This window comes from Mercenaria mercenaria, chromosome 3 (assembly GCF_021730395.1).
Source record: "Mercenaria mercenaria strain notata chromosome 3, MADL_Memer_1, whole genome shotgun sequence".
NCBI lineage: Eukaryota > Metazoa > Mollusca > Bivalvia > Venerida > Veneridae > Mercenaria > Mercenaria mercenaria.
The window spans coordinates 16,893,081-16,909,328 of NC_069363.1; the positions used below are offsets into that span (position 1 = coordinate 16,893,081).

The window sequence follows — 16,248 nt, forward strand, 5'->3', positions numbered from 1 at the left end:
CCTCCGGAATATTCATGCATTATCAATTTCCCCCACATGTTGTTGCTAAGAGGAAACAGTTAACCCCGATTAAGAAAAAAGCTCGGAAAGACAAAAAAGACGTGTACATCAAATATGACAAGCTGTTTGTCGATGGCAAACTCTATACAAATGGTGTGTATGGAAACGTTCCGTAGGAAGAACAAGAAGGTGTAGTTGCAATCAGAGTTTGGACCTGTAACGGTTTATCGCGTATAAAACAAGATGACGATGATTTTTGTAATATTCTGTCGAAATATGACATATTTGTTTTGCTTGAAACTTGGACGTCAAAGGATAGTAAAATTTACTTGAGTGGATATAGAGTGCACAATTTCTATCGAAAATTCCAACACAGGAAAGCCCGTCGACAAAGTGGTGGTTTTGGGTCTGAAGGAATGTATCACTGACGGAATAAATGTTAGAAATCATTTTGATACAATAATTCGGATTAAACTTGACAGAAATTTCTTTGGAATGGAAAAGGATGTATTTGGGCTCACCAGCATTTAACGTGGTTAATCGGAACCTGTTTGAAATAATTGAAAGTGACACTAGGTACTTTCAACAGCATGGTATAGTTATGATTGCGGGATATATGAATAGCCGGACCGGACAAAGGGCGGATTACGTGGTCTATGATCGTATGGACTCAATTTTAGACGACGAGGATTAAGTACCAGATTTACCCCTTGATCGCACTTCAATGGCGAAAGCAGTTAATAACTACGGTACACAATTGTTGGATTTATGCAAGGCGACAAAGTTGCGGTAAGGTAACGGGAAACTAGAACCACGAGGGACATATACATATACATGTACTGACTACAGAACAAGTACAGTTATAGATTATTTGCCATGTGAACAGTGCAATTTCAAATATATCCAGTCATTGAAAATATCCGATTTTACTGTGTTTGCTATATTAGAATTTGATATTTGCACAAACTATAACAGATGCCCAGAAATTGAAAATTCCAAAGGATTTCAATACACGAAATGGTCGCATGAAAAGAAAGATGAATTCAGAAGGGAACTGATTAGTAGACTACCAGATTTAAATAACGCCGTAAACGGGTCGAACAATGTTGAGACTGATAAAAATACAGTAAAGGGCATTGTTAACAATTTTGTTGGAATCATTAACAACGAGGCAAAGCCGTTATTTCATAAAACAGTTCGTCCATTTCAAGAGAAAGTGAAATTCAGAAACAACTTTGTTTTGAAACCTGCCGATTAGTTTGGTGATTCATGTCGTCCTAAAAAGTTTGAATATCAAGACGCTTTGCGGGCATTTAACGCGGTGAAAACGGACGTCAATAGACGCATTCTATTTGAAAAGAAAAAGCAATATAAAATGTGCACTAAAAGTAAACGAAGACGGTATAAAATAGATAAAATGAAAGAGATTGAATCCCTGAAACATAAAAAGCCACGTGGTTTTTTGGAAATACGTTTCAAAGAAAAAAGAGCAATAAAGGTGATAATATTGCTTTAACAGAACTTTTCGAGTACTTTAAAAATTTGTCAAATGATATCGCAGTAGACGAAGAAAGTGAAAAAGAACTTTTGTGATGAGGATATGCAAATTAATGATCTTATTTTTTCAGAACTAGATGAGGCGTTTTCATTAGATGAAATACGACGAACAATAAAATGTTTAAAGAGAGGTAAGGCCAGTGGTAGTGACTCTCTCATTAACGAATATTTTATCGAAACTGGCGATACCATCGGCAAATACTTAAGACACATTCAACATGGTGTTATTATCTGGTCACTTTCCTTCTGCATGGGCGGAAAGGTTGAAAATTCCAGTTTACAAGAAAGGGGATGATACCGATGTACAGAATTACCGAAGAATTACCCTTGTTAGCGTGTTGGCAAAATTGTTCATGTCAGTTCTTAATAAGAGACTTACGGACTGGAGTAATAAGCATAACATTATATCTGACTCGCAGTTTGGTTTCAAATCAGGTCTTGGAACCATGGGCGCAATATTTTGTCTATATAGTGTTATCAATAATGTACTTAACAATGGAAAACGCTTATATTCGACATTTATGGATATGCGCAACTGTTTTGATAGCGTGTACAGAAATGCTCTGTGGCTGAAGATTTCTAAGTTAGGAATTAATGGTAAAATGCATAGGATTATGAGATCAATGTATGACCGTGTAATGTGTAGGGTGCGACATTTGAACAATTATTCTGATTATATAGAAATAGCTGTTGGATTAAAACAGGGAGAAAACTGTTCACCTTTTTATGGTCTATGTTTATTGAAGACTTGGAATTGTATCTTATGTCTAATTCTAATAGTGGCATTAATTTTAATGATCTGACACCGATATTATTTATGTATACAGATGACAAGATGTTGTTTTCTGATAGTGTTGAAGGTCTACAAAGAAGTATAAATGATCTGCACACTTATTGTGAGCGTTGGGGTCTCACTGTGAATACTGAAAAGACTAAAGTAATGATTTTCAGGAAATGTGGTCCTGTGCGTTATAACGAAAGGTGGACTTATAATGGAACTTTACTAGATGTTGTTGATAATTTCAATTATTATTATCTTGGTGTTGTTTTTTATTCAAATGCTTATAGGTAAAGCATGAAAAGCAATTAATTGTTTGTTAGCAAATACAAAGGAATTTAACTTTTCACCAAAAAACTATGTTAGGTTTGTTTGATTCTTTTGTTTCGTCCATTCTAAGTTATTCAGCTGAAATATTGGGTTATTCTAAGAATAGAGATATAGAAAAAATTCAATTGAAATTCTGTAAAAGAATTTTGAATGTAAAACTTCCAACGATTAATGTTGATATACCGGAATATTGCGAATTGTGCCGCTACCTATTGTATATAAACCGATATGTGAGAATATTGAAATACTGGTTTAAAGTTATTAAAGCTAATAATTGCATTATAAGCACTATGTATGAACAATTGAAAACCGATATGTGTAATAATAAAGTAAACTGGTGTTGTTATGTAAAGGACATGTTATATGTAAATGGTTTTGGTTATGTATGGGAAAAGCCTGCTGTAAACAGTTCATACCGTTGTTCAGGCAAAGGCTTATTGACAGTTTCATACAAACCTGGAGAAACAGTGTACAAAGTAATCAGGTGCTAATTGTATATAAGCATCTAAAACAAGACTATGAATATGCAAGTTACCTCAGTTGTAAGTGATAAAAGATACCGAACATTGTTAACCAAGTTCATAGTCTCTGCACGTTATTTAAAAGTTGAAACTGGGCGTTATGGTCAAAACAGAATTGACAGAAGTAAACGAACGTGTGACGTCTGTTGTTCTAAAGACATAGAAGATGAGTTTCATATGATATGTGAGCCGCGCCATGAGAAAACCAACATAGTGGCTTTGCGACCAGCATGGATCCAGACCAGCCTGCGCGGATGATCCATGCTATTCGCTTTCAAATCATATTGCAATTAGAGAAACTGTTAGCGAATAGCATGGATCCTGACCAGACTGCGCGGATGCGCAGGCTGGTCTGGATCCATGCTGGTCGCAAAGCCACTATGTTGGTTTTCTCATGGCACGGCTCATGTGTTTGTCCTCGTTATAAAATGTTGAGAAAGCGTTATATTGACAGATATTACTATGAACGACCAAATATGTGGAAATTTATTAAACTTTTGTCATGTACAAACGAAGCGACACTTAATAATTTAGCTTGTTTCATCAACTGTGCTTTGAAAGTGAGAAGAAATACGTTAGAAAATTAAATATGTATTTCAAATTGTATATATCAAGACCATATTATTCATCTTTACCTTCTACTGACGATACCTTTATCGTATAACTGGTAAATGTTTATTTTTTTGTATAATAACACATTAAATTGACACTTATAGTGATAACTAAGTTATAAATGTTTTGTAAATATGTTTTAGATTCGATGACTATGATTTATTATGTACATGTTGTAGTGATGAGGAGCTCATGGCTCAAATCTGAATAAAGCTTTCTGTATTCTGTATTTATTACCGATTCATTAGCATGATTTATTACCGATTTATTAGTGCCACTGATTTCCAAATTCGATCCTTTCATTTCAACTTCAGCACACCCGATTTGTTACCGATTCATTATTTAGCAAAACAAAAACCTGTTTTGTTACCGATTTATTAACCCGATTTGTTTACGATTTATCGCCGATTCATTAGCTCATTTGCATACCATTTGCATTGTGATTCACCATTTATTACACCGATTTATTCCAATCTTCTTTTTTTTGTTTTGGCGAAATCATGTATTTCCAATGAATGGGGGCGGGACTTTCTCTGCAAAACCCGATTTTATCAGATAATCAAATAATCGTAAAATGGGAAAATTCGGGTGAAATCAAAAGATATATTTAACTTTTTAAAAATCTCAAGGAGATGATTGAAATTTTACACATTAAAACCTATATTCCTGTCAGAGATCTAACTCAACGTAATGGGACTTATTATTCCTTGAATAAATCTCAAACAAGCTAATGACAACTGAAAAATGGAAAAATGTATTGATAACTGTATTATCTAAACTTGATCTTGTCGAAAACTAATGCTACTTACACGTGCAGAAAGTATAAAAAAACTTAAAAAGCAAGCAATGACAATCAGGACTGTCAACGATATTCCATTCTAATTTTGGGAAATGGCGGCGAGACCAATTATGCCGAAACCGTTATAAAATGATATTACTTACATAAAGAGTTCTAGGAAAATACAAAAGATAATAGGGGGCCTACTCATTGTAGTGACAGCCATTATGATAGTATCCACACACACAGTGGCGTCTGGGTAAATTCGGACATCGGCATAATCGTGCAGTTTTAAAGTAAAATCTATATGTTCTCCCAAACAATAAAGCTAATTAATGTCTCTTTTGTGAAATTGATATGTCTCCCATAATTAAAATACAACCAATTGTTCAAACATTGCAATGACGTAACAACCAAAGTAATGACGTGGTATTCATTCTTTTTGCAAACAACAACGATATCGTTGCAAGGCGGGATTTTTTTTTGACGAGGAATCAATTACTGTATCAGGAATTTATTATTTGTATTCAGAATGAAAGATGAATATTTTAAAAACTCAATGATATCATTTTTTTTCAAACAATCAAAGAATTGTCTAAAATAAGGCAAACGTTTAAGTGTCCCAGTTAAAATACCCTTTTCTAATAGTAGGGAAAACTCGCACATCCAGTTTTAAGAAATATTGAAGACCCCTTGTACCAAAATTGTTATAAAGTTCGTACATCATATCTTTACCTTGAACAAGAATTATTGAATGAATTTAATTTGACCGTTTTAAAAACAATTTAGGTGTCCGAATTATTCCTTCGTACATTTGTATTTTATTATGTCCGAATGATTCCTATAATGTGTCCAAATTTTCCTACCTCATCCGAGTTATGCTGACTGAGGGTAGGGCCAATGAAATCGATTTTGTGACCACATTTTTAGATAACAAGCCTTAATATGATTGGATATCGTATCTGTAGATATTTTTTTCCTAACTGTTTGGGTTTGTTAAGCAGCGGATCAAAATTTCCTTCACATCAACCTGTCAAATACGAACTGTCAAAAACGTCCGGATTCGCTCGGACGCCCCTAACAGTCATTCGGCATCTTACGTCTGAAACAATATCGAACGGATATTACACCAATTTTGTAAAACCGATGTCGGGTCAATATAGAAAACAATATCAAGCCGCATAATACTTGCTGAAATACACGTTTTGAAACGTACTTGTTGATAATTTGCGTTGAGGATTTCTAATTATGTTGTCGTCTATCGAGTCTGCTGTGACTGTTGTCACCTGAAATGGAAAAAGACGACCAGTCAATCCACATTATGTTCCACATAACCTGTAGTTGAAACACAAGATGGGTCACAACAGTCAGTTAGTGTGAGTATGTTGCGTATGAACAAATATCTTATACAGAAGTATGCAATGCAATCAAACGGTTAAGCAAACACAAAACGGCTGAAGAAGGTCAGTTTTTTTTATTAAACGAAGCATGTGATATTTTAGCTGGATATTTAACTTTATTGTTTAATAAGATTTTGAATACAGGTTGTTTCCCTGAAGCATGGACAAAATGTACCATTATCATGTAAAGGAGCTTGAAGAACATTAGTTTCCGAGACAAACAAGAGAAGAAAAAACACAGGTCACCGAACTCGTTTTAATTTTATAGGGAATTTTCTTCACCCACTATTTAAGCAATTCTAAAATTTTGTAAAATTTTAAAAATGGTGGTACTTTATAAAACATATAATATCCCACTTAATGTTATAGATATTTCAGGTCTTACAGGTTAATGTGGATACAAGGTGATGTCAGTATTATATAAGCATAAATGTCACTAACAAATCTCTTTCATTTTTACATGTTGACGGAAAGAAAAACGTATTTATATATGCAAAAATAATTCTGACGTTAAGATTTTCAAACTATTTTGCAGCTTAAATAACACACTAAAATTCTTCAAAATGGAAAGAAAAAGTTGGGGTTACCGTGCATCTAAATGGTTTATTTAGAAAAATCTGTTAAAAACTGGTGAATTTTGATATTTTTGTTATTTTTGTTTTGATTTATATTTTCTAGATAATATAATAATATATATGTAATCTTGAAAACTTTTATTTCAATTATAGCTTATTAATATATGTATCAATCAGGAAAATATCAAAACCAAACCTGATTTACTTTAATAGATATTTGAAATTACCTACCCCTACCACATTGTAAATCGTACGTCAATTTTAGGTAAATGCCAGCCAAAAATAAGGATGAAAAAATTTTTCGCAAAAAGTATAATCTTTTTGGTTAAATGATACGTTATTAGCAATATTTTAATTATTTAGCATTAATTTTTGGCAAAACTTTTGTTAGAAAGCATTATTCGAAGAAACATTTTTTCAAAATGGTGGATATTCTGAGAGAAAAAAACGCTCGTACATCCTTAATAGAAAAATATTACGCATTATAGGCATGTATCAATCAGTAAAGTCATGTGTCCGTGGTCACATTATTTCATTATCATTCGCTGACGATATGGTAATTTTAGCTACAAACCCAGTTGATATGCAAATATCACTTGTTAAATCGTGCGATTATTTTTAGGAAAAGAGGGAACGAGGAGGTTTACGCAATGTAGAAACCTGGTTTTATAAAAATGATTTATGTGCTTGAAACAGTCAATGATTTTTTAAAATTATTTTCACCTTTAATTATACTGGAAAGTATGCACTTAATAGACTTACGGAAAAGGCCTTAAAGCCATGAATACACTTGCTGAAAATCTAAAACTTCAACAAAGGTAGCTTTGCAGCTGTTTGATTCATTTGTTGTCTACATTAAACTACGGTTGCGAAATATGGGGATTTTCCAAATCCAAGCAATTAGAAAATTCACATGTTAAATCTTGTAAAACACTATAAGGGGTTAGACAGTCATCGTGCAATGTTGCTGTATATGGCGAAGATACCCGGTATACATCAATAGATATGTACATATTGTAAAATATTGGTTAAGACTGTGTCAAAGTGATAATGTTATTATGAACGCTAGAGTCAGCCCTATCAGATTGTTTGAATGGCAAATCCAGCTGGTTTATGTGAATAAAACCTTTAGTCGAGATATGCTTTTTGTAAAAATGGAATTAGGTTGTAAACAATAGAACTTTAGTTCATTATAATGATAAAAACTATTGTCAATATGTTTAAACAACGTTTGAAGGCAAATTTATACAAGAATGGTGAACTGGTATCAACAGTATGGAAGTTTTGACTTTGTACAAAAGTGCTAAACACTGGAAATAGAACCATATTTAAACAATATTAATTCTCACAACCCATGTATTGCAATAACGAGCGTTCGCATATCCGCAAGTCTTAGAAATACAAACTGACAGATTTGGAAGAGACACAGTAGACAGAAATTTGAAGGTTTGTCAGTTATGTGATAGTAATGAAACAGAGGACGAATTCCATTATGTATTAAAATGCCATCCCTATCAAGAAATTAGATTAAAGTATTGTAAGAATTATTACAGAAAGTAGCCAAGTATACTGTTGTCGTCTAGAAATAAGTCAGAACTTTATATATATGCTAAGTTTATCCAGGAAGCGCTAGACTCAGAATATCAACTTCAATATTTGAATTATTGTATTGTTCAAAGTTAATTTAGAATGTACCATTTGGAAATAGAATGGATGTGTCTAATAAGACAAATGCGTATTGATAATATGTTCGCAAGGTCGTATAGTAGTTGAGCAATAGTTAGATTACTGCTGGTAAACATAAAATGATAGATATTTAATTGTTTATGGAAACAGATCTTTCTTGGGTAGTTAGTATATATCTTTTTATATTTTTTCTCCCGTCTTCAAAAGTCAGTGATACAGTCAGTTGCCCAATTTACATACGACATGTAAAAGTTAAAACATAATGAGAGAGAGAAAGAGAAAGAGAGAGAGAGGGGGGTGGGGAGAGAGAGAGAGAGAGTACATTGTAAATTAAAATGCTGCGGTATCATTTTTTTTTTTCGCGTCGGCTAGCTTTCGAGGATTGTATGGAAAAGCATAGCACTTCCATGTTAGCACACCCATTATATTACCACATGAGCGAGGCTAGGATCGCGGTTTAAATGATACCACAGTAATTATTTTGTTTAAACTGATAAGAAATGATATATAACAAAAGTTATCATAATTGAGCCGTGCCATGAGAAAACCAACATAGTGGGTTTGCGACCAGCATGGATCCAGACCAGCCTGCGCATCCGCGCAGTCTGGTCGGGATCCATGCTGTTCGCTAACGGTTTCTCCAATCCCAATAGGCTTTAAAAGCGAACAGCATGGATCCTGACCAGACTGCGCGGATGCGCAGGCTGGTCTGGATCCATGCTGGTCGCAAACCCACTATGTTGGTTTTCTCATGGTGCGGTTCATATATGTATTGAGAAATGAATAAGGTCCATCCAAGTGACTCACACCCTTCTTATGGGTACATCTGTACTCTATTTGTCAGAATGTTATTGATGTATATATTATGCTTGTCACTAGAAGCTACGAGGTTCCTGCAAAAAGTTCTGTCACTAATGGGCTTCCGTAGTTTTATCCCAGGTATTTTTTTTAAAACGCTTCATCGAACTTGAATTATGTATCCAATAGCTAATGATATCCGTTTATTTCGTGCAAACTGCTTTTCAAATGACCAGAGTTATTTCAAATTGAAATACACTGACCAATTTACTTGTCACACTGTAAAATGAACGAAAGGACTGAAATTCGTAGCTATATTAAATACCGCATTAGGCTTGATATAGTTAGGACCTGAGAAATGTTTGCGCTAGGTGGGTACCTCATTTGCTCACTGAGGAGCAAAAATACCCCAACAAAACGCCTTAAATATGCCAAGGGACTTTTGAAAATATAGAACAGAACAGAACAGACTTTTATTAAGACTTATACATAAGTACATCGTCTAAACACATCTTTAAACATTTTCAACATGTCACGTGTGTATACATGGTAACAGTGTAAAATACAAATGAAACATTTAGTCATTTGACAGAGGAAATATGAACTGAACATGTACATACTTATGATAACAAGCAAATTCGATGAATTGGTATCCCCCGCCGAAAGGGTTTGTGGTGAGGAATGGCAAAAAGATAAATCCGGCAAAAAGTTAAGGATGTTAATAAGAAGCAAATAATTTCATTAGTCAAAATAAATTTAACAGAAAACAAATGTTTAATTAAAGAGTACACAATAAATGTATGATACTTTGATCCGGACTAAAGAATTCATTTTGAATGGGATATGCTTACTGTAATAAGCTTAGCTTTTAAAATTAAATGCAGTTAATTGAAATGTGAGCTTGAAGTTTAACTGGAATGAAATATTGTCTTTGAGTGGTTTGGCACCAGGTGTTGCTGTTTTACATGTACATTAAAAGATCAGATGTCCTTAAGAGAACACAGATAAGATATCTTGAACATGGCTGAGGGCAAGGTTTGTGCAGTCACAACTTAACATGTTGAAGGTTTGAACATTTAAAAAAAAAAAAAAAAGGATGGAAATATATATATCTATATATAGATATATGTATATATTTATTTTTTTAGGGGGTGGGGGTGCAGGGGAAAGGGAGAGGAAACAAAATTTCACATGCTGATTATAAATATTGATTGAAAATTAAAAATGAAAAAAAAAAAAGGTAAAAGGGTGAAGTTGGAGTGGGGGGGGGGGGGGGGGGGAGAGGATGCATGATCAATGGTGGGCATGACTGGGTGGAGAAGTGAGGTGGGGGAATAGTACAACTTGGAAGGTTTGAAAAAAATCTAAAATAAATGAAAAAAAAAAAAAAAATTTGGGAGGGGGGTGGGGGGGAGTGGGGTTGGGAGGGGGAGGGGGAGGGGGTGTGACCAAGGCAAGTGGGTGACCAGGTGTGGGTGCGCAACTTCACATGTTTATAATAAATGTTCACAGAAAAGAACGAAAGACATTTAATGAAATTCTGCCAAATGGTAAGTTTGTTATGTACAAATATGTGGATTTTTAGACAATTAAAGGGCAATAACTCTGAAGTTACAAAAAGAAATCCGTACAAAATTGTCTGTGCACAACCACATTATAGTGCTCTAAATTCTGTTAAAGTTTCATAGTTCTAGGTCAAATATATCAAAAGTTATGATGCAGAAATTGGCATATCTATAGATCTATAGTACCCTATATAGTTAACACTAGAAACTTCTAAGGGCCATAACCCTGGTGTTACTTGGGCAATCTGTCTGAAACTTGATGGGCCCCATAACCTCATAGTGGTGAACATGTATATGAAGTTTGTTTGAAAAAAATCTAAAATAAGGAATGAATTTTTTTTTTTTTTTGGTGGGGGGGGGGGTCGGGGGATAGGGGGGGGGGTGTGTGATCAAGGTAAGGGGGCGACCAGGTGTGGGTACACAACTTCACATGTTTACAATAAATGTTCATGGAAAAGAATGAAAGAAATTTAATGAAATTCTACAAAATGGTAAGTTTGTTATGTACAAATATGTGGATTTTTATACAATTAAAGGGCAATAACTCTTAATTTACAAATAAATCCAAATGAAATTGTGTGTACACAACCACATTATGGTGATCTAAATTCTGTTTAAGTTTCATAGTTCTAGGTCAAATATATCAAAAGTTATGATGCAGAAATTGCCATATTTATAGTACCCTATATAGTTAACACTAGAAACTTCTAAGGGCCATAACTCTGGTGTTACTTGGGCAATCTGACTGAAACTTGACGGGCCGCAAGAACTCATTGTGGTGAACATGTATATGAAGTTTTAAATAAATATTCCCAACCATTTCCTAGATATGGCTCCGGACGGACGGACGGACGGACGGACGGAAAGACGGAAGGACGGACGGACGGACGGACGGAAAGACGGACGGAAGGACGGACGGACGGACGGACGGACGGACAACGCCAAAACTATATCCCTCCGACTTTCGTCGGGGGATAATAATATGAAACTAGAAGTATATGATATGGTAACAGAGGATGAACATATTAAGCAGAATTATTTAAAATAGCATTACGAATACATAATGCTTCCTTGACATAATTGCACAGTTTTCTCAATTCAGAGTTTAAAAGTTGATGGTATTTGAACACGCATGGGTGATTAATGTATTTTTGTCTAATAAGAGTATAACATGGGCATATACAAACAAAATGATACTCGTCTTCAATATCAAGTTGGTTACAAAATATACAGTAACGTTCATTACGTTGTGTATTGTTTCTTGCATATCTGCCCGTTTTGATCCTTAAAGGATGGGCAGGCATACGCAGCTTACAAAAATATAAACGATTCTTCTTTGGTAACATGTTCAAATATTTTTCATACTGAAATTCATTTTTAAATGTTTTATACATATCAAGAACAGTACTATTGCTTAAGGATGCATACCAGTCCTGTTTAAATGTATCTATACTCTAATATACAAAGGCTGTGATAGTCGGATTATTTCTAACTTGCTAACAGAAACCTGGGTGCATATGTTTGAGCCAAAGAGAAGGGCTGATAATAAGCAGATCAATAACGCCCCGGTATTGCCAAGAGAACCATAAGTTCAAAAAGGATGTTATATGCAATTTTCTTCCATTATAGTGGGACAGTCGTCCAAGTGCCTTGTCCATCTGGTCATACAATCACTGGACGATTATTCAAGAACTCTTAACTGAAGGAAGTGGAAGAGTTTTACAATAAGAAACGTCCAAGCAAATGATGGCCAGGAGTCCATCTTATACACGACAATGCCTCCTCTCACAAGTGTGAGGTTGTAAAGTCTTCTTTTTTTCATTGCTTCTGAAAAGGTGATAATTGTAAACCATCCGCCTTATTCATCTGACCCGAGTCCCTGTGACTTTTTTTTATTTCTTTGAAACATCGCCGAAGCAAGAACGATTATTTTTCCCATTTTCCGTATTCTGCGCAATATATCAACGAAATTGACCATTAATTTTGTCCAAAATTAGACATCATTATTGACTTCAATGGAAAGCAATGCTAGTAATATAAACGGTTCAAAGGGTAAGCGAAATAATAAACTTACAATTTCAAAAATTATATCATCATTTAGAGGAAAGATTAAATCAACGTGCCGCCGAAGCAAATTCGTTATCTTAAACCATTTAAAAGATTTAACGAATAAATCGAATTTATCGTACACATTCTTTATTAAATGTGTAAAAAACGATAATGCCAATTATTTGAAAATTCGAAAATCGAAAGTTCAATATAAAGGCAAATGTACTTGTTGCATTTTTGAAGCAATCCGTCTAATGATACTTTTCCGTTACAGCTTCTTTTTGTTGCGGGCCTACTTTGCAAATACGTGGCTCTGAGGCTGTGTTTGTGGTGCTCTGTGCTGCTGAGAAATCTACACTTACCTATTTTTTTTTAAGAAAATGCTTTTACAAGTCCAAAAGTTCTCTTGGCAGCGCCATTTATCAGTGTCTCCAACAGATACCTAAAGAAGACTATTTATCTGCTTTTCGCGATTAGGTAAAATCGTTACAAAATTGTGTTTCGGTAAGGGGGGAATACTTAGAAGGTTTGTAACAAAAATAATTTTGATAAAACTTAGCACTTAAGACATCCGAACCCAATGACAGAACTTTTTGCAGGACCTCGTATAAAGTTTATGTGAAAATGAATTTGTTCTTTCGTTCGTTCGTCCGTTCGTTCGTATTATGCTGAACATAAAAATATATTATCGTCCACTGGAAGGACACCATGAATCACGATGTTTCAACATAGTTATAATTATATAAATAAATAGACTTGTTAATTTTACATAGAAAATAGTTGCAGAGGCATTTAATACCTTCTAACCTGGAGTATTTTTCTACACGTACACATTTTAAAATCCCAACATCTCTTGTAAAATTATTGTCAGATTGTCTACTTGATTTTGTTTCATGAAATTCAAAATCTTTATTTATCATTGGCCGGGATCGAAAGTCCTTCGTGAGTTTTGAGAGACAAACAAAAAAAATGTTTTCAGGATAAAGATATTTAAAGGATCTAAATGATTTCTTACACACGTGTTATCGATTATTTTTCGCGACACATCTCAGGTTTCTACTTTCTTTAATATCGCCCATAAACGAGATTTTAAAATGACATAATCGTTGGAAGTTGAAATATACGTAAAGTATACGTGTCGAAAACTGAGTTTAACAAGAAAATTCGATGAATTGGTATCCCCCGCCGAAAGGCTTTGTGGTGAGGAATGGCAAAAATATATCCGGCAAAAAGTTAAGGATGTTACTATGAAGCAAATAATTTCATTAGTCAAAATCAAGAGAATATGTTTTTTTTTGTTTTTTTTAGGGGGGGGGGGGGGGGGGTGGAGGGTGCAGTGTGCAGCGAGGGTGATCGGGTGAGGGTACAAAACTTCACATTTTTATTAGCTCACCTGTCACATAGTGACAAGGTGAGCTTTTGTGATTACCCTTCGTCCGTCGTCCGTCGTGTGTCCGTGTGTCCGTCAACAATTTCTTGTCTGCACGATAGTGGTTTCATTTATGATTTTATTTTCACCAAACTTCCATACAACTTGCATCACCATAAGATCTCGGTTCCTTTCTTGAACTGGCCAGATCCCGTAATGGGTTCCAGAGTTAAGGCCCCTGAAAGGGCCAGAATCAGCTATTTTGACCTTGTCTGCGCAATAGCAGCTTTATTTATGATTTGATTTTTACCAAACTGGCACACGACTTGTTTCACCATAAGATCTTGGTTCCTTTCTTGAACTGGCCAGATCCCATTATGGGTTCCAGAGTTATGGCCCCTGAAAGGGCCAAAATTAGCTATTTTGATCTTGTCTGCACAATAGCAGCTTCATTTATGATTTGATTTTAACCAAACTTGCACACAACTTGTATCACTATAAGATCTTGATTCCTGTCTTGAACTGGCTAGATTCCTTTATGGGTTCCAGAGTTATGGCCCCTGAAAGGGCCAGAATTAGCTATTTTGACCTTGTTTGCACAATAGCAGCTTCATTTATGATTTGAATTTAACCAAACTTGCACAAAACTTGTGTTGCCATAAGATCTCAGTTCCTTTCTTGAACCGACCAAATCCCGTAATGGGTTCCAGAGTTATGGCCCCTGAAAGGGCCAAAATTAGCTATTTTGACCTTGTCTGCACAATAGCAACTTCATTTATGATTTGATTTTAACTAAACTTGCACACAACTTGTATCACCACAAGATCTTGGTTCCTTTTTTGAACTGGCCAGATTCCATCATGGGTAATTTCTTTTTAATTACTTCCCTTTTACGTTAATATAAATAGCTTATTTTTAGTAACTTTTTTATTATTGGCCGTAGGGAAAAACCGAGACCACTTTTCTGTGGTACAACACGGATGGTACCTCCAATTTTTAGGTGTATTTTGATATATCTGTACCTTGTTAGAATTTTTTTTTCTTTTTGGTTAAATTTCTTTCCTTTGTTGTTCCTGTCCTTTGGACTTAGATATTTTTTCTGAGGACCTTCTTGTCCTCAAGTGCAATGATAACAGGTGAGCGATATAGGGCCATCATGGCCCTCTTGTTATAAATATTGATGGAAAATCAAAAATGAAAAAAATGGGATGGGGGATGTATGATCGGGGTGGTGGGCATGCATGATCGGGGTGGTGGGCATGACTGGGTGGAGGTGTGAGTTGGGGGAACGGTACAACTTTGCATGTTGATAAATATTCATGGAAGGTTTGAAAAAAAATTAAAACAAGAGGGCCAAGATGGCCCTAGGTCGCTCACCTGAGAAACACACCATAACACACCATAACAGTGTAAACATGTTTGACCTAGTGATTTCATGGGAAAAAAATATTCTGACTAATTATCATTAAAATTGGAGCAAAAACCTTGAGTATAAACAAGTATTTTCTTTGATTTGACCTAGTAATCTAGTATTCGAACTTGACCTAGATTTCATCAAGGCTATCATTCTGACCAAATTTCATGAAGATCAATTGGAAAATACAGCCTTTATCGCATACACAAGGTTTTTCTTTGATTTGACATAGTGACCTAGTTTTTGATCCTAGACAACCCATATTCGAACTTGACCTAGATTTCATCAAGGCAACCACTCTGACCAAATTTTATAAAAATCCAGTGTAAAATGCAGCCCCTATTGCATACACAATGTTTTGCCTTGATTTGACTTAGTGATCTAGTGACCTAGTTTTTGAATCCAGATGACCCATATTCAAACCTGACCTAGATTTCATCAAGGCTATCATTCTGACAAAATTTCATGAAGATCAGTTGAAAAATACAGCCTCTATCACATACACGAGGGTTTTTCTTTGATTTAACCTAGTGACCTAATTTTTGATCCCAGATGACCCATAATCAAACCCAAACTAGATTTTATCAAGGCAATCATTCTGACCAAATTTCATGAAGATCAATTGAAAAATACAGCCTCTATCACATACACAAGGTTTTCCTTTGATTTGACCTAGTGACCTACTTTTTGACCCAAGATGACCCATATTCAAACTTGATATAGATTTCATCAAGGCAATCATTCTAATTTAATTTCAGGAAGATCAGTTGAAAAATATAGCCTCTATTGCATACACGAGGTTTTTATTTTATTTGA

General features: G+C 34.9%; 1 protein-coding gene across 4 annotated transcripts in view; it reads right to left on the reverse strand.

Annotated features, from left to right (window-relative positions):
• Positions 1-16,248, reverse strand: part of LOC123525365 (uncharacterized) — a 57,250-nt gene that overhangs the window by 14,780 nt on the left and 26,222 nt on the right. For all 4 annotated transcript variants that reach the window (XM_045304356.2, XM_045304353.2, XM_045304357.2 and 1 more), the window contains exon 15: positions 5,793-5,862. In XM_045304356.2, coding sequence (XP_045160291.2) covers positions 5,793-5,862 — 70 coding nt within the window. The remainder of the gene's footprint in view (positions 1-5,792; positions 5,863-16,248) is intronic.